Source organism: Octopus bimaculoides, chromosome 15 (assembly GCF_001194135.2).
Source record: "Octopus bimaculoides isolate UCB-OBI-ISO-001 chromosome 15, ASM119413v2, whole genome shotgun sequence".
Taxonomy (NCBI): domain Eukaryota; kingdom Metazoa; phylum Mollusca; class Cephalopoda; order Octopoda; family Octopodidae; genus Octopus; species Octopus bimaculoides.
The window spans coordinates 10,573,502-10,592,626 of NC_068995.1; the positions used below are offsets into that span (position 1 = coordinate 10,573,502).

Below are 19,125 nucleotides of genomic sequence, written 5' to 3' on the forward strand. Positions count from 1 at the left end.
TAATAATAATAATAATAATAATAGCAGCTGTAGTAGCTGTAGTAGTAGTAGTAGTAGTAGTAGTAGTAGTAGTAGTAGTGGTAGTAGTATGGAAGCATGCAAGGTAACAGTGTGTCACTGCTTCCACCATTTGTTGTTGATTCCCTGAGACTCCCGGTGGATGACACCTTTGCCCCACTCAAGTGGCAACCCTCCAACCATATGGTTTGCTTCCCAACCATATGGATCCGGGTTCAGTCCCACTGCATACCACTTTAGGCAAGTGTCTTTTACTATATAGCCTCAGGCCAACCAAAGCCTTGTGAGTGGATTGGGTAGATAGAAACTGAAAAAAGCTTATTGTATATGTATGTGTGTGTGTGTGTGTGTATGTGTGTGTGTGTGTGTGTGTTTGTCCTCCCACCACTGCTTGATAATAGATGTTGGTGTGTTTACATCCCCATACCTTAGCAGTTTGGCAAAAGGGACCAACAGAATAAGTACCAGGCTTAACGAAAAAAATAAATAAGTACTGGGGTTAATTCACTCAACTAAAAATCCTTCGAGGTGGTACCCCAGTATGGCCACAGTCTAATGAGTGAAACAAGTAAAAGATGAAAACCAACAAACATAAATAAAACAAAGTAGAAAGAGAAAACAAACAATAACATGAAAACGAAGTTGTACCTACCTCAGCTTTGTCTAGGTTCCCACTGGGCAAATATAACAAACTCATTGGATCAGCTGTAGTGTAGAACTGACAGAGGGATTGAAAGACAAGTTGGACAGACGGCTTCTCAATTAATTTCTGCCAATAGAAAACGGAAACAATTTTAGATGCATGCAACCATCACTATCACTATTAATATTATTATCATCATAACCTTCAAATCATCGCTTTCATCATTGACAGAAATGACCTTATACTTGCATATGTATCTAGCCATCATCACTATAAACCTCCCCATATCCCCACCATCAGGGTTGTAGCTAGGGTGGGGAAAGCAGGGCACATGCCCTGGGTGCCACTTTGAGGCGGGTGTAATTTTAGCCAAGATCATTTTCTAATTAAGTCATTTCTATGCGAGTTTCTACTTTTTGGTTGGTGGGGGTGCAATTCTGATGCTTGCCCTGGGCAATTTACCCCAGCTACCCACCTGCCCACCATCATTATTATTATTATTATTATCATGAACATCATCCTCATCATCAGTATAAGAGAACTGACCTTATGAGGATCAGGCTTTCAATATTTACATAACAATTATTTTAGGAATGTTACTACACTCTCTGAGTGGTTGGCGTTAGGAAGGGCATCCAGCTGTAGAAACTCTGCCAAATTAGATTGGAGCCTGGTGTTGCCATCCGGTTTCACCAGTCCTCAGTCAAATCGTCCAACCCATGCTAGCATGGAAAGCGGACGTTACACGATGATGATGATGATGATATAATGACTTTCTTAAAATAATCATTCTCCAACATACACTGCAAGAAAAATTTATCATCATAACCTTCAAATCGTCGCTTTCATCAATGACAGAAATTACCTTACATTTGAATGTATCTAGCCATCATCACTATAAACCTCTCCATATCTGCACCATCATTATTGTCTTCATCATCATCAGCTATCATCAGTATAATATAAATTACCTTTAGAGTACTAGGCTCTCAATATTTACACAATATGTATTTCAGGAATGTTACATGCATGGCTCAGTGGTCAGAGCATCAGGCTCACAATCGTCAGGTAGTGAATTCGATTCCTGGACTGGACAGTGTGTTGTGTTCTTGGGCAAGTTACTTTATTTCACACTGCTCCAGTTCACTCAGCTGTAGAAATGAGTTGCGATGTCACTGGTGCCAAGCTGTATCAGTCTTTGCCTTTCCCTTGGACAACATCAGTGGCATGGAGAGGGGAGGCTGGTATGCATGGACGACTGCTGGTCTTTCATAAACAACCTTGCCCAAATTTATGCTTCAGAATGTAACTTCGTAGGTGCAATCCCATGGTCATTAATGACCAAAGAGGGTCATGAATGACCATGGAATTGCACCTTAAAATCACTCCCAAACATATACTCCAAGATAATTCATATTAAATATTGAGTGACATATGAATGATTTGATTGAGAGAATTTGAGTGGCTCCAAACACATCAAGGTTGAAAAGACCCAAACATGGTTGAAATCAAGATCTTTTAGATTTTGTTAGATGTACATGATGCCTCTAAGCATTATAACAAACACTGTTTTAGAACAACTATACAAATACTTCCCTATGCACACACATACACTATCAAATATATATATATACATATTTTAATCAAACACTGGTTCTGTTGCATGTAACAGATTTCTATGTGTGTGTCTGTGCAGACAGATAGATATATAGATAGAAACAGAAAGAATACATTATCGAGTTTTTGTTAAAAATATTCTACCACTGACCTCAACATCATCCATCAAATTGAGGAGTTTACTGCCACGGGATTCTTTGTCTGGGAAAAACACTGCAGCACCTTAAAAAGGGAATATGGAGAGTGAGTGAGAGTGTGAGGAAGGGAGGAAGAGAGGGTGAGTGAGTGAGTGAGTAAGTAATGGAGTGTGAGTGAAAGTGTAAGGGATTGTCAATAAGTGAATAAGGAAGATTGTGTGTGCATGTGTAAAGTAGATTGAATGAGTGTGAGTAAAGGAGTGAGTGAGAGTGTAACTGTAAAGGAGAGTGAGGGAGAGAGCGAAAAGGAGTGAGTGGAAACAAAATAGAAGGTAAGAGGAAATAACAGTTCACTTGGAAACTTTATTATTATTTATTAATAATAACTTCTAATCAAGTCACAAATCTTTAACCCCTTAGCATTTAAACCAGCCAGATGTTGAGGTCTACCTGTTTAATGTTCAAACTGGCCAGATCTAGCCTCTCACACCTACCCTACAATGTCTTTCTAAAAATAAGCAGCCATATCATTGAAATATCAAAGCCATGAGCTAATGCCAGATTAATTCAAAATAATGTGAATAAATAAGCATTGTATTTTGGTAGAGTAATCTGAATGCTAAAAGGTTAAGGAAACGCATAAAAAACAGCCTCAACCTCAGTATATTACTGGTGCTTGTTAACCTTGGTAGGTTTAGAACTCAGAAAGTCGAGGAAACAAAACTAAACATTGCCAATCATTTAATGTAAACAATCTACTATCTCTGCTAATCAAACAATGATTTATAATATACATCATTCTTTTATTTTTTCAATCAATCAATTCTGCCCATGTTGGAGCACTAACTTCAAGGGTATATACACGAGGGGACTAGTCAATTACATCGACCCCAGTGTATTACTGATACTTATTTCAGTGACCTCAAAAGGATGAAAGGCAGTTGACCTCGATGGAATTTGAACTCAGAACATGAGGACAGATGAAATGCTGCTAAGCATTCTGCCCCGCGTGCTAAAGAATCTGCCGGCTCACCGCCTTATTGATGATAATAATAATAATAATAATAATAATAATAATAATAATAATAATAATAATCACCATCATAAATCAGTTGTCGGATCATTTTGTACATAGGATTCGTGTTGTCACATTGATTGTCCAAAGTCTGACATAAATAGTGGAACATGTCTACAATGGCAGCCTGAAAATGAAAAAAATAAACAACAAATTAATCATTTGTATAGAGCTGCTGTTGTTGGAGGTGATAGTGGTTCAATTCTCACACACACCACACTCTCTTTCTCTCTCTCTCTTGTGGACAATGGATATTGGTAACAAAGAAGTATACAAGCCTTTTATAGTCTTCACTGCTTCTGCTGCCAAAGTGGAGATTGGTGACAGGAGGCAAGGACAGGTTCTTTATATTACAGAGTCTACATTCTATTCATTTTGACAGTGAAGATCAGTGGCAGAAGGAGTGGATAGGAAGCACAACCCCCACCCCTATCCCATACACCATATTGACACAAAACACACTGGTGACAAAAAAAGAGGGATTAATAACAAGAACCCCTTACAGAATCTCCAGAGGGATTTGTAGCCCCCTTAGAGGCTCGCCACCATGATATCTACATACTCTTTCCTTGCTTGTATTTATTTTATCTTTTACTTCTTTCAGTTTCTGCCAACCAAATCAACTCACAAGACTTTAGTCAGACCAAGGGCATAGACAAACAGCAGCAGTAATTTTATTCAGCTGAATACACATCATTGATTGGTTGAAATTATCGAAATACGACAACTTTAACACGAAATAACTTTGAAAATATAAACTTTTCTCAACAACGCTAAGAGTAAAAGATGTTTTATATGACACATTCTACCAGTGTCCGAAGTTCGAAAGTGTTTAGTTACAAAGAATTAATTTCTCGATGTGTCGTTCAAAGGGAAAAGATCCCAATAATCAAACTGAATCCTGTCAGCATTCTTCCAACACCCTTAACGGCCTTTGTTTCAATTAATTATGAAAATAATGAAGAATTTGGTAAAATAATTTTGTCACTACTAAGATTGTATTTGAAGCAAAAATTAACCTGAAATATGTTGGAAGGTTTTAATTTAGATCACTTTAAAACAGGAAATTTGTATCAGAGCCAGGGGTGGTCTTGGGCGGGTTGGTATCAAAAGGGTTAAAACAGTTCTACAAAGAAATAAGATGAGCAGAGTGAAAGAAGTGTCAGTTGGGAATGAACTAACCTTTTGATCTTCATTCAGTGATGTCATGACGGGTAAGAGACAATGAAGGAGTCGGATCAAAGCACCAGCTTTTTCAAAGTTCTCCCTACAAAAAAAAAAAAATTATTTCATTTCTAATGGTGGAATCTAAGTAGATGAATCTATAAATAATAATAGCATGAAAGCCATTTGGTTGAAAAACCCTTTTGATAGAAAAAGTTAAAGGCTTCCCCAGAGAGTTGAACCTACATTTGTACACAGGACATAAAATATTATTATCATGGTGGATGGATAGACAAACAGACAGATGGATGGATGAAGAGAGATGAAGACTTATTAGTTAGTCAGAGAATACAAAGCAGTGTTCATGACCTTTGCTGGACTACACACCTAATTAGAGAAAAGCTTATGTGGTTGAGAAAAGGTCTGAACTTCTGCAGACCAATATCTGCTGTGGAAACGTGCATGAGGAGAAATAAGAAACAAAATTTAGAAAATCAACAGGGTTCAGAAAACAACAAAGAAACTATTAAAATTATAAATAGGTCACTTACTCTTTTATATAAATGCGGAAAAGATTCCAAATGTCCTGGACTGGTATGTCATCGACATCTAACACGTCAAGTCGGTTCACTTTTTTGGTGCTGAACTGCAAAAAAATAATAAAGTATATATAGAGAAATATACATGTACATATGTACATTGCATTGAATATCATCAATAAGAAGTAAAACCGGTTTGTAAATATGTACTTTGAAATATTTAATTATATATTTTTGTAATTATGGACTTTGGAATGTTTAATAATGTATTTTTAAATGATTTCAATGTAAAAATGTAATTGGGAATCCATAATTTTGAAACAAGTTAAATATAGTAATGTATTTTGGATATGATATTTCAGGATATGAACTAAAGTATTTTGAAATAATTTAGTTGGAATAACTCATTATTCAATGTATATTATTGTGTTCTATATTTAAGAGATGAGGACTGCACCAAGCTCTATTTTTCTACTTTGGAAAGTGGTTGACATTAGAAAGGGCATCCATCTGTAGAAACCTTGCCAGAGTGTTCTGTGGGTGCTTTTCACATGGCACCAACACCAATGAGGTCACCAAGTAACTTGCAAAACTAGATACCTCAACTGAGTGTGGATGTAATATTGAGGGAGGTAGCTTTATGACAGCTTGATGTGAGGTTATAGTATGATAAAGGGACAGAAACAGGTCCCTTGGATGGAGAAAAGGTCAGTGGTTACCCCAATATAATACATGCAACTAATTAATAGTTGAATCCACTTTGAGACTCACACTTAAAATTATTTACTTCACATTTTCTCAGATGTGAGACAGAGAATGAAGAAGAAAGTAGGAAAGGTGAAAAAGTGAAATGGAGACAATACCTGCACTTGTGCCAAATCTATCAGGAAGTTCAGAATGAGAGTCTGTATCTCATTGACAGTTACCAATTCTTTCTTTGGATTAAACAATGGTTGTGGCTGAGGGATGAGAACAAAAGAGAGTTTAGTGTTATGGTGGAAAATTGTTTCGCTGATTTACTGAATGAACATGGTCAAATATACAAAAGTGAACAAGGATCCCCACAAATATCATCATCATTGTCATCACCATTGCTTAAGTATACACCTCCCCATGCTTGCATTGGCCAGACAGAATTTGTTGAGGCATATTTTCTACAGCAAGAAAAGTCCTGCTACTAGGGTCAGAGTACGTCTGGGAACAATAGAGGTAGAGAGATGGTTTCACACTCTTCAAAACGCTGGAACTATATATATAAAATGGGAATTGCATTTTGTTTATGTTGATTACAGTTACAAAAACAAACAATACAACAAGGATAAGAAATATCATATAGACTTACAGGTAGCATTCTTGAGAAGGTAATCTTTTTGTGGAAACCAGAGAACTGTATGGACTTCACACCCAGTTTCCCACTGGTGTCACTTCGAGGCTCCAAAAACTTCACTAACACAAACTGGTAAAATATATACAGAACACATTCATTATACATACTAATAAAAAACAATAACATTTATATATAATATAGAATAAAATACTACACACACACACACACACACAAGTAACTGAATAATATGCAATAGATAAATAGATGGGTTATAAAGAATGGGTTATAAAATGTTTTATATTTATCAATATCATGTATACCCCACCACCCACAATTAATTTTTAAAAAATGTCATTCAAACAAACGACTAAACTAACCTTTCCTTCTGGATACCAAAGAACTGGAATTTCCAACTCGTCCCTGGGTGGGAAAATAAAAACAAATTAAACTACCATATCACATTGTCATTTCTTTCCTGATGTGAGTGTATACTTGTATGAAGTTCTGTGTGTGTGTGTGTGTGTGTGTGTGTGTGTGTGTGTGTGTGTGTATAGCCATGTATGGGGGATAGCCATGTGTCAGTATCTGTGTACGTGTGTGTGTGTAGCCATGAGTGAGTGTGTATGTAGGTAATCATGTATGTATGTTGCCATGTATAGGCGGACATGTAAGTGATCAAGCCTGGCTTTAACCCAAAGCCGGGCTTGATCAAACAGATCTATGATCAAAGGCCTTCCAACCATGACCACGCCATCCTATTTTCAAATATATGATTGTATCTAGAACTACAATATCTAATGTATTCTTCTGTTAAGATAGTTGAGAGAGAATCGGCTTTTATTTCTAGCAAATCAAGAGAACATGTAGAGGCATTGTTTGTAACTCAAAATGAAGTTTATATGTAAATGTATGCAAGTGGAGTATATATACAAATGTATATACATAGTGAGAATGTAAGTATATATATGTGCATGTAGATATATGAGTGTAGTGTGTACATTGATGCATAATTGTGGTGTGTACGTAGATGTATATATATGTATGTGTGTGTTGTGTTATCATCATCATCATTATATAACATCAGTTGTCCATGCTGGCATAGGTTAGATGGTCTGAACAGAGCTGGTAAGACTCCAGTCTCATTTGGCATGGTGTCTATGGCTGGATGCCTTTCCTAACACCAACCACTCCAAGAGTGTAATGGGTGCCTTTTATGTGCCACCAGCACAGGTACCATTTGCATGACACCAGTATCTGCCACAACTACGATTTCACTTTGCTTGGCTTCTTGATGTATGTGTGTAGATGTATATGTTTATAGTGCACATATTATATACATGTATATGTGTTGTGTGTATACTGTTGTATATGTGTTTGGCACATATGTGAATGTATGTGTGCATGGTGTATATATACAATCCTAATATCACACACAAGAGGAGGCCTTTATGCTTTCCAACTTGTCCACAAAAACAATAAATAAATAGAGTAGCTACATACCAGGTGTCTTCAAAATGAAAGGCAGCCACTGGATCATTTTCTGAATAGGGTACACTCAGCTCCTGACTATAAACAGAGAAAAGTATAAGTGGATATATATATATATAACATTAGTGTACATTTAAACACAAAAGAGGTGACCCTTAACAGGCAGCCTTACACGCTAGAAGGAGCAGTCAAAACATCCAAAACCACATTTAAGAGTAATTTCGAAGGGAATGGAAAATGAAAACTTTTACCTTGTTTTTTACAGTCATACCTAGGTTTCGAACTTTAATTAGCAAATAAAATAATTTGCTAAACGAAGTTCTCATCAGTGGCAACGCCAAAACACTAACATATAATTTAGAGACAGAATAACACATGACTCATCATTATATATTATAATTTTTCAAATTCACTGCACAGGCGTGATTTCAGTCGGCAGCAAATGAAAAAATGCCGAATTACTAAATATGAATACATGAATATATATATATATACATAAAATAAAAAATACACTTTGTGTACAGGACATCACCAACAAGTGAAAAATGCATAAACACACAAGAGAAAAGTACAGGACAAAATACAGTCAGTCATGATGGAAGGACTTTTGTGCAGTAGGGTAGACAGTGAGATTTCAATCTACCTGTCATGAATGTAGAAAAGAACAAACTAAAGACATACGCCAAGTGAGACTGGATATCCTGCTGGGTCCATTCATCATAGGCTGAGTATTTACTAACATGGTCATCTTGACAGAAATCATTTCTGAAAGTAAAAAAAAAAAAAAATCAAAGAAAATGACAGAGTTAAAAGATCTTAGTATCAGAAATTGGAATAAATAAATAAATAAATAAATAAATAAATAAATAACAATGGTTTCAAATTTTGGCACAAGGCCAGCAATTTCGGGGGAAGGGATAAGTCAATTACATCAACCCCATTGTTCCTCCGATACTTAATTTACTGACCCTGAAAGGATGAAAGGCCAAATCAACCTCAGCAGAATTTGAACTCAGATTGTGAAAATGAGCAAAATGCTGTTAATCACACACATACAGATACTGACACATGGCTACCCTCCACACATGGCTACACACACACACACACACACACACACACACACACACACACACAGAGGGAGGGAGGAAGGAAGGAAGGACAGGTAAAGAAACAAAGGGGAAAAAGAATAAAGAAAAAGCAAAGAATAAAAAGTGTAGAAAGAAAGAAGGAAAGTAGGTAAAAAAAAAGCCTTAGTTACATACTGATCACCGTAGACAAACACCAATCCTTGTCTGGAACCACGAGAACCACTGATTACCTGAAGACAATGAGAGTAAAAATATAATGAGATACTTAAAGATAACCAGCTAATTTGGGGTTAAGAATTGCATGCATGTGTGTGTGTGTGTGTGTGTGTGTGTAACAAAAGAGAAGAGTGGGAAAATTTGGTATATTTTTAGTGCCATGTTACATATGGCCGTTTTTCCAGACCTGTAGCATTTTGCTTAGCTAAACCCTTATCCATTGAAGCAACAAGAGAGCTCATTATTGTGCAATATAACATAAGCAGATGATCTGGTGTCTGCTCCTTTGCGACAGCCAGATGAATAGTGTGGACAAGGGAATTCTTCACGGTGGAACTGAACTCAAGAGCTGTGAGTTAGTAATCCAACAATATCTATTTAGTCATTTCACTAACTGCAACAGGATAGAAGTTTCGAGAGGTGAGTCAAATGATTAAGAATGTTCTAAAGAGCCCCCTCCTCTATATCCTCCATCAAGTATTCAATCTGATATGTAATGGTTGATGCTATGGTGGAACAGTTAAACAGTTTGGAGCATTTTGTTTTCTCTACTGTCCACTCCATAGGGTACTGGCTGTTGGGGCCAAAGAGAAGATAGCCAAGGTGGACAACAAAAATAACGTGAAGAATAAACATGGAAATATGTTGTCTATGCTGTGATGAAGAAAAGTTATGAAGAGATGGAGCTGGAAAAAAAATGAGACATGTAAAAGAAATACAAGTACAAAAGGAAGAAAATGATGATGTATAAAAGAGATGATGATGTATAAAAGAGATGATGATGTATAAAAGAGATGATGATGATGATGATAACACTGGTAATGATGACAAATACGATGATGATGATCATCATCACAATGATGACAACAATGAGAACGGTAATGACAATGATGATGATGATGACAGCAATGAAGACAATAACAAAGATGACAATGAAGATGATGATGACACTGATGAAGATGATGATGTCACTGATGAAGATGATGACGATAATAAAGAGGACAATGTTAATGATGACGATGATGATGTTGCTGACAATGACAATGGCGTTTTATGAAATGAATTCAACTCACCTTGATCATCAACTTCGTTAAGGTAACGAAATCAGGAGCCTTGAAGAAGAGGTCAACACTTTTCCTGCCTTCCGTAAGGTAAACTATAGGGAGACAGGAAGACAGAAAAAAGAGAGGGTATGAGGAAAGAGAGAAAGTTGACAAAGAAGATAGAGAGGTGGGCGTGTGTGTATGCACATGTATGTGTGCGTTCATTTACCTCCAGTGCCAAAATGTTCTATCATCAGAACAGACTGAATTTCAGCTGTGACAAACCATCAGCATCCAAAAAGCTATACTCAATTGTCTTATTCTGGGATAGAGAGGACAAGGCAACTCTGTAGTGCTGGTGCAATGATGAAATGCACCAAGTGCACTGTGTAAAGTGGTTAAGGTTAGGAAAAGTTTCCAGCCATAGAAACCATGCTAAAATAAAACATGCAAGTAAATTTGTGTCTAATAAAAAATTACTTAATAAATATTTATATACTATAAAAGTTATTAAATGCAAAAAGGGTGTTACTTCTGCCGCACCCTGTATATACAGGGAGCTTCCACACAGTTTCCATCTACCAAATTAACTGAGAAGGTATTGGTCGGACCAGGACTAGAGAAGACACTTGCACACTATGGGATCAAACCCAAAACAACAGAGTTACAAAGCGAACATCTTAACCACATGGCCATGTCCACACCTTTAGGGGGAAAAAGGTTAAATAAAGCAGAACATTAGTATGGAAAGAAATCTAACCTTGAATGCTTCGTAGATTCGTAGTATTGCTGCTGCTGCTACTGTTGTTGCTGTTTTGCTTTGATTTGTCTTCTAGTTGTCCTCCTTCGCAACCACACAATGGCAAGTAGAAAGAACTGGCTGGAATATACAAAACAGGAATCAAAAAACATAGTAAAAGAGTTAGGTGATTGATAAGCTAATGATAACACCTGTGCATAGTCATTCAATTTGTTACTGTTGTGTCGATGCCCCCCAGGCAAAGAAGTAGGATCTCCCAAGACATATAAATAGAGGTAGTCTGGCCGTGGTAGGTGAGTTGAGTAGCAGTCGAGTAGCAGTTGTGTAGCGGTTGAGTAGAGATCATCTGAAGGTGCTAGATAGCAGTAGCTTTGAGACATAACAGTTACAATAGCAGCCAAATCTCACTCAAATTATACCCTATTTTAACTTCTCAAAATCTGGCATAAACCCATCATCATCATCGTCGTCGTCATTTAACGTCCGTTTTCCATGCTGGCATGGGTTGGACGGTTTGATTGGGTACTGGCAAGCCAGGAGGCCGCACCAGGCTCCAATCTGATCTGGCAATGCTTCTACAGCTGGATGCCCTTCTTAACGCCAACCACGTTCGGATGGTGCTTTTTACATGCCACCAGCACAAGGAGCCAGTCGGGCAAGTCTGGCAGCGATCCACGCATGAATGAATGGTGCTTATTGTGTGCCACCAGCACTGCTAACAGCCACAACTACAATTTCCATTTGATTGTGATGTGATTTGATTTTGATTTACTTGACTCAATAGATCTCCTCAAGCACGGAATGTCACCCAACAATTCAAAGGTACTTTTTAAATGGGCTGGTTGTGCGACACTGGTGTAGGCCACAGGTGTGATCCCACTTTCCTTGCCAGGTCTTCTCAATCACAGCATATACTCTTTTAATAGTATACCCAACTCAATCGAGAGGTCTCATCTTGCAACTTAATTGGTGACCTCACTAGCATTAGTACCATGTTAAAAAAAAACCTATACTCACTGTAAAAGTGTTAGTATTAGGAAGAGCACCCATCTGTAGAAACCATGACATAGGAGAGTGACAACAGTCAAATCTTGTGCAAATTACACCCTACATTAACATGTAAAAACTTGGCATAAAGCCACCTGTCTCAGTACTACATCTCCACTCGATTGAGGGGTCTTGTCTTACGAGGTACTCGGTGATCTCATTAGGGCCAGTGCCATAAAACAAGCATCCAGAACAGTCTGTAAAGTGGTTAGGATGGGTATCCAGCCACAGAAACCGTGCCAAAGTAGAGATTGGAACTCAATGCCGCTTTATGGCTCACAGGGTCATGTTAAATTATCCGACCCATGCCAGCATGGAAAACAGATGTTAAACGATGATGATGATGAGGAGGAGGAGGTCTTACACAAAGAAGGATACGATAGTATTTCTGTTCTGGCAATACTTACATTGCTTCTCCAAAGCTGTGTTTTTCGATTTTATCATTTTGGTCATCAGTTGATTGCAAGATAAACTCAGATCAGGAAAATCTGCCAAAAAAAAAAAAAAAATTTTAATTATAAATTAATATGTGTATTCTCTTATTCTCTTATTTGTTTCAGTTATTTGACTGCGGCCATGCTGGAGCACCGCCTTTAGCCGAGCAAATCAATCCCAGGACTTATTCTTTGTAAGCCTGGTACTTATTCTATCGGTCTCTTCTGTTGAACTGCTAAGTTACAGGGACATAGAGGCACCAGCATCAATTGTCAAGCAATGTTAGGGGGTACAAACACAAACATATACACACACACACACACACACATATATATATATATATATATACATATATATATATATATATATATATATATATATATACACACACATATATATGACGGGCTTCTTTCAGTTTCCATCTACCAAATCCACTCACAAGGCTTTGGTCGGCCCAAGGCTATAGTAGCAGACACTTGCCCAAGGTGCCACTAAGCATTTCACCCGGCGTGCTAACGTTTCTGCCAGCGTGCCGCCTTACGGAAGAACTTCTGTCAAGCAATTTGTTCAATGCACCAACAGATCTGTAAGCTCCCCACCCACCTCCTTAAAAAGCAATAACATGACCCCTTCACACTTACTTTGTAATACTTTGATTGTGCTGATTAGTCCTTTAACGCTTCCACGAGCCATGTTAAAGCTAAGAAGAATGTCCAGGTCAGCAGGTACAACACGGCCTGTGCTGTCACTGAAGGTTTCGGGGGAAAAAAGAAAAAGATTAAAAAAATATTATTAAGTAACAAAACAAAAAAAACACCAAATGCAATACAAAGTATTAGGTTGATGAAAAAGTTTGTGTGCCATGTTAAAATAATGCTTTTTTATATATTTTTGTGGTGTGTGTGTACATTCAGTTCATGTCATGTTCAATGGTGACTCACTGTGTTCGTCGAAAACACCCTTTGTTTCAACAAAACAATGCAAAGCCGCATACTGCCAGAAAGACCAGCAACAAGATTGAAGAATTGGACGGTGTGGAAGTTCTGCCGCATCCAGCTTATAATCCAGGCATTGCTCCAACTGATTATGGTCTCTTTCGATCAATGCAGCGCTTTATGAAAGGTCGCTGATTTGAGTCATTCGACGAAGTTGAAGAAGCCCGTCAAGAATTTTTCGATTCAAAGCCAAAGGATTGGTACTTTGACCAAATTCGAAACTTGCAAATCGTTGACAGAAGGTCATGGAAAATGATGATGCAAGATGTAAGACAGAAATATAGGCAGAAGTGTGATGTAACAGGAGAGAGATTGAGAAGAAAAAAAGGGTGAGAGAAAGAGATATAGATACAGAGGTACACAGATAACAGGAGAAATTTACAGAAAAAGATAGAAAGAGTGATCTGTAAGTGTTACTACTCACAAGACGACATCAGTGAGGAAGTTATCCACTTCTTTGAGTACATTTTTACTGAGGAAGTACGGTCTTTCATTGCTAGCTTGTGACAATGATAATGGTTGCATGTGAGTGAGAGCACTCCTGGAAATGAAGAGAAAGAATAAACAACCATTAAGAATTACTTCTCTTTTTGTTTTTATTTAACCCACTTAGCACCAACCCACTTGAGCCCACCCCAACTTCTATCATATAAACTTCCTGTTTTAAAGTGATTTAAATGAAAACCATTCATGAAAATTTCATAATATATTTATGTCCCAAACACCAACTTAATAATCTTTTCTGTTATAGGCACAAGGCCTGAACCTGTTGGTGGTCGATTACATGAACTCCGGTGTTTAAATGATACTTATTTCATCGAAAGGGAAAGTCAACCTCAGTGAAATTTGAATTCAGAACATTAATGCAGTCTGTGTAACTGCATACAATGTGGCTAGGTTTTCATTTACCCATGTCTTTTCTACCACCATCGAGAGCAGAAACATCTTAATCCCACAGAGTCTGCAACAAAAAATTACCAACCTTGTTCTCAAAAGAATCTTCCGCTTCAAAGTCTTGTCATTGGGCATCACCGATGTGATCCACATTGAGAGAAGCTGGATAAACCAAACTGCAGAAGCATCCGCTACACTTAATCCAGGATCTTTAGCACGTAATCTGCAAGTAGATTGTAGGCAATATATAAACGTATATATATATATAGGTAGGAGGGCTCGAAAAGGGGTCTCAGGGAGTAGCGTTCCTGTCTTCCTGAGCTAGCTTTCCACCACATTTCTTAAAAATCATGGTAGAGGCCTTGATCTCGGGACCACTCATGTCTAGAAACTGAGAATGGGGATAAGCAAGGGCATGCTCTCTATACAAAATCCAGCTCCAAAAAAGCCTCATGATAGCAAAGGAGAATGGGTACCAGCCAGCCCAAAGGTTGGGGGTGGGCTGCACCTGCCTACCTCAGTTGCTATGGCATTGAGGTAGATCTGACCACCCTCATTAACAGGGACAAAACCTGGGTTTAAAACACTTGATGATGATGATGATGATGATGATATACACACACACACACACACAAGTGTAGGCACAGCATTGTCAAATAGTTAAGAAAGACACCATTTCGAGCGTAGCCGTTTTCGTGCGGTTGACACGTAAAAGCACCTACTACACTCTCTGAGTGGTTGGCGTTAGGAAGGGCATCCAGCTGTAGAAACTCTGCCGAATTAGATTGGAGCCTGGTGTTGCCATCCGGTTTCACCAGTCCTCAGTCAAATCGTCCAACCCATGCTAGCATGGAAGGCGGACGTTAAACGATGATGATGATGATGATGATATGCTTCACAACCACAAGGTCCCTGATTATTTCATTGCACCACATATTCGACAGAAACAAGGATGTGCTGAAAAGCTACTGGTTTTAAGGGCATCACAGAAGGCCTGGCTGGAGGGCCACCACATGGTGGCCAGAGTTGGTGTGTTTACCTCCCTGTAACTTAGTAATTCAGCAAAAAGGGAGCAATAGAATAAGTACTGGGATTCAAGAAACAAGTCCCATAGTCAACTTGTTCAACTAAAACCCCAAAAGGTGGTGCCCCAGCATGGCCACAGTCAAATGACCGAAAACAAGTAAAAGATACAAATGAAATATAAAGGAATGGACATTACTTACCGGTACCCAACAGCTTTGACCCCATGTACCCTGGTGTCACATCCGTCGCTATGGCAACGCTTGATGTTGATTTGGATAACTGGGAATTAAATATAAAATCAGGCAAAAATACAAAAATACCTATTTTGTAATGTTTAAAACAAGGCATTAATATCGTTTCAGTATTAGAATAGCATTTATTTAAGATGCGGTGTGGTGTGGTGTGGTGTGTGTGTGTGTGTGTGTGTGTGTGTGCGTGCGTGTGTGTGTGTCTGTGTCCCTGTGTGTGAGTGTATGCATGTCTCTGTGCTTGTGTGTGTGGGTGTATGTCTGAGCTGGTGTATGTGTCTGTGCTTGTGTGTGTGTGACTCTGTGCTTCTGTGCGTGTGTGTGTCTCTGTGCTTGTGTGTATGCGTGTGTCTGTGCTTGTGTGTGTGTGCATGTGTACCTGTGCTTTTGTGTATGTGTTCCTGTGTGTGTTCCTGTGTGTGTGTGTGTGTGCATACGTCCCTGTGCTTGCGTGTATGTGTCCGTGTGTGTGTGTGTGTCTGTGCTTGTGTGTATGTGTCCCTGCAAACAAACAAGGATTGGTGACAGGAAGGCCATCTGGCTGTAGAATATCAGCCTTGACAAATCCCATGTGACCCATCAATGCACAGAAACAGTAACGTGGATCTTATAATGATGATGGGGACAAGGCTTTTATAGGCATTAAAATAGACAGAAGTTCTGGATTACAGAAACGGACAGGGTTTGATCCCAAAACTGTGAATTCTCTGAATAATAAAATTAAATTAAATAATTAACTGATTTGACATTTTATAGAGATGCTGAATGAAAACAAGGTGAAAAGAAGTCAAGGCAAAAAAAAAGGGCAGCATTATTGAAACGTAATATTTCAGCATTTCATATTAAATTAACGACGAGGAGGAAGAAGAGAGAAGGAGGGGTGGGGGAGGAAAAAGAAGAAGCCACCATAATCATTTTCAAATAAACAAATGAACAGAAGTCAATAAATCAAATTCATCTTACTTGGGAAATATGTGGTCAGATTCTCAATCAGAACATAATCACCATTCACATGACTGAAAAATATACAATTAAAAACATAATTATTTCATATACACACACACACGTGTGTGTATACATATATATATATATATATATATATATATAATTCAAAGGTAAAAAACACAACAAACAGAAATCACCAAAACATAACAAGCAGGAAAAGTGTGTATATGTATATGTGTGTATATGTATATATGAGGCAAAGACAAGTGATCGAGACCTTTGGAGATATGCTGTGCTTGAGAAGACCCGGCAAGCCAAGTGAGACCATAACTGTGGCCTATGCTGTGTGACCAGCCCATTTAAGAGTACCCTTCAATCATTGGACAATAAACTATGCTTGCGAAGACCTGTTGAAGCAAGTGAAATCGCTGTCGTGGCCAATGACAGTACCACCTGATTGGCACCCGTGCCAGTGGAACATAAAAAGCACCATTCAAGCGTGGTCATTGCCAGGACCGCTGACTGGCTCCTGTGCTGGTGACACGCAAAAAAAAAGAAGCACCATTTGAGCATGGTCATTGCCAGTGCCACCAGACTGGCTCCTGTCTAGGTGGTATGAAAAAAGCATCATTTGAGCATGGCTAATGCCAATGCTACCTGACTGGCCCTCATGCTGGTGGCACGTAAAAGCACCCACTACACTCTCAGAATGGTTGGCGTTAGGAAGGGCATCCAGCAGTAGAAACTTTGCCAGATCAGATTGGAGACTGGTGCAGCCTTCTGACTCGCCAGACCTCAGTCAAACCGTCAAACCCATGCTAGCATGGAAAGTGGACGTTAAACGATGATGATGATGATGAGGGAGAGAGAGAAGGAGAGATAGGTGGAGACATGTACAGAGAGAAACATGAACACAGAGAGAAAGCAAGAGAGACAGAGAGAGATGGGTGGGAGAGAGAGAGAGAGAGAGAGAGAGATAGTAATGTATGATGCACTAACTTTGGAATCCTCAGTTCTTTGATTTCTTTCAGCAGACTGGTTGTCTTGCCAACAGAGATAGAGACCAGTTGTGGCATATAACTTTGGTCTAGTGATGACACATTCATGGACAGCTGTTTTATTACTACATTGTTCTTGATTCTTAATCTGCCAATAGAAACAATACAAAGGTTAACAAACTGACAGCCTAGTGAACACACACACACACACACACACACACACACACACACTCAAGAGATATTGACAGCCTACTAAAACATCATCATCATTTTAATGTGCACTTTTCCTTGCTTGCATGGGTTGGACAGAGGTCATTAAGTTAGATTTTTCTATAGCCTGACATGCTTCTTATCACTGACCGTCATCTGCTCCCACGCAAAGTAATATTTCCTCATGGCCTGACAAGTTTTTCTACAATGTTGGAAATAAACGACACTGCTTGTATGGCAGTGACACTCATTTACAATTATCATGCAATGTCGACAGATGGACGGATACACACACACACAACAGGCTTCTTTCAGTTTCTGTCTCATCCACTCACAAGAGATCAGTTGGTCTGGAGCTATAATAAAAACACTTGCCCACCATGCCACACAGTGGGACTGAACCTGGGACCATGTTGTTGGGGAGCAAACGTCTTAACACACAACCACACTTGAGCTTAACACAATAGAGATATAAAACACATCAATTATACTGGTAACACAAGAAGAAAACATTTAACACATTAACCATAGTCATCACTTGTAAGCAAATGTGCAGAAATTCTTTACCTGATCCAATGAGATCTGCAAGTTCCATCTGATTGCCAATAGGAAGAAGTATTGCCGTTCAAAAGACTGGAAACAATAGAATTGCTCGTTACTGTTGTATTTTAAATGGTAAAAATGCGTTTTGCTATTTAAAAATATTGTTTTTGTTTTTTAATATTGTAAAACAAATGTAGAATCAAAAGAAAACAATCATAAATAAATATATAATGACCAAAACTAAAAACACAAATATTGATTCACTAACTTGCATCGGAGACAGAAGTCCAAGTGAAGTGAGAGATGATCTCTTTTCAGTTTCTGTCTACCAGATCCATCCATAAAGTTTTAGTCTACCAAGGTCAATAGTAGAAGATACTTGCCCAAGGTATCACACAGTGGGACTGAACCCGGGACCATGTGGTTAAGAAGTAAACTTCTTGAGCACTTTGGCCACCAATCAATCATCATCAGGCATTACAGGTAATAACCAAACCAGCTTCTTGTGGCTATCATTAATGCATAATTAGAAACAGATAACCTAACTAAAAATCATCATCATCATCATCATCATCATTATCGTTTAACATCCGCTTTCCATGCTGGCATGGGTTGGACGGTTTGATTGAGGACTAGCAAGCCAGCAGGCTGCACCAGGCTCCAGTCTGA

At 38.4% G+C, this 19,125-nt stretch overlaps 1 protein-coding gene across 1 annotated transcript in view; it reads right to left on the bottom strand.

Moving 5' to 3' along the window:
- Positions 1 to 19,125, bottom strand: part of LOC106871052 (zinc finger ZZ-type and EF-hand domain-containing protein 1) — a 75,675-nt gene that overhangs the window by 48,489 nt on the left and 8,061 nt on the right. The window contains exons 8-28 of the mRNA XM_052973449.1: positions 18,481 to 18,546; positions 17,705 to 17,851; positions 16,724 to 16,776; positions 15,713 to 15,791; positions 14,575 to 14,709; positions 14,017 to 14,133; positions 13,239 to 13,345; positions 12,570 to 12,650; positions 11,116 to 11,235; positions 10,386 to 10,468; positions 9,271 to 9,326; positions 8,690 to 8,773; positions 8,021 to 8,086; positions 6,898 to 6,940; positions 6,536 to 6,649; positions 6,057 to 6,152; positions 5,206 to 5,300; positions 4,673 to 4,757; positions 3,515 to 3,617; positions 2,430 to 2,500; positions 671 to 787 (exon numbers count right to left, since the gene is read on the bottom strand). Of these exons, the coding sequence (XP_052829409.1) occupies positions 671 to 787; positions 2,430 to 2,500; positions 3,515 to 3,617; positions 4,673 to 4,757; positions 5,206 to 5,300; positions 6,057 to 6,152; positions 6,536 to 6,649; positions 6,898 to 6,940; positions 8,021 to 8,086; positions 8,690 to 8,773; positions 9,271 to 9,326; positions 10,386 to 10,468; positions 11,116 to 11,235; positions 12,570 to 12,650; positions 13,239 to 13,345; positions 14,017 to 14,133; positions 14,575 to 14,709; positions 15,713 to 15,791; positions 16,724 to 16,776; positions 17,705 to 17,851; positions 18,481 to 18,546 (1,918 nt within the window). The remainder of the gene's footprint in view (positions 1 to 670; positions 788 to 2,429; positions 2,501 to 3,514; positions 3,618 to 4,672; positions 4,758 to 5,205; positions 5,301 to 6,056; positions 6,153 to 6,535; positions 6,650 to 6,897; positions 6,941 to 8,020; positions 8,087 to 8,689; positions 8,774 to 9,270; positions 9,327 to 10,385; positions 10,469 to 11,115; positions 11,236 to 12,569; positions 12,651 to 13,238; positions 13,346 to 14,016; positions 14,134 to 14,574; positions 14,710 to 15,712; positions 15,792 to 16,723; positions 16,777 to 17,704; positions 17,852 to 18,480; positions 18,547 to 19,125) is intronic.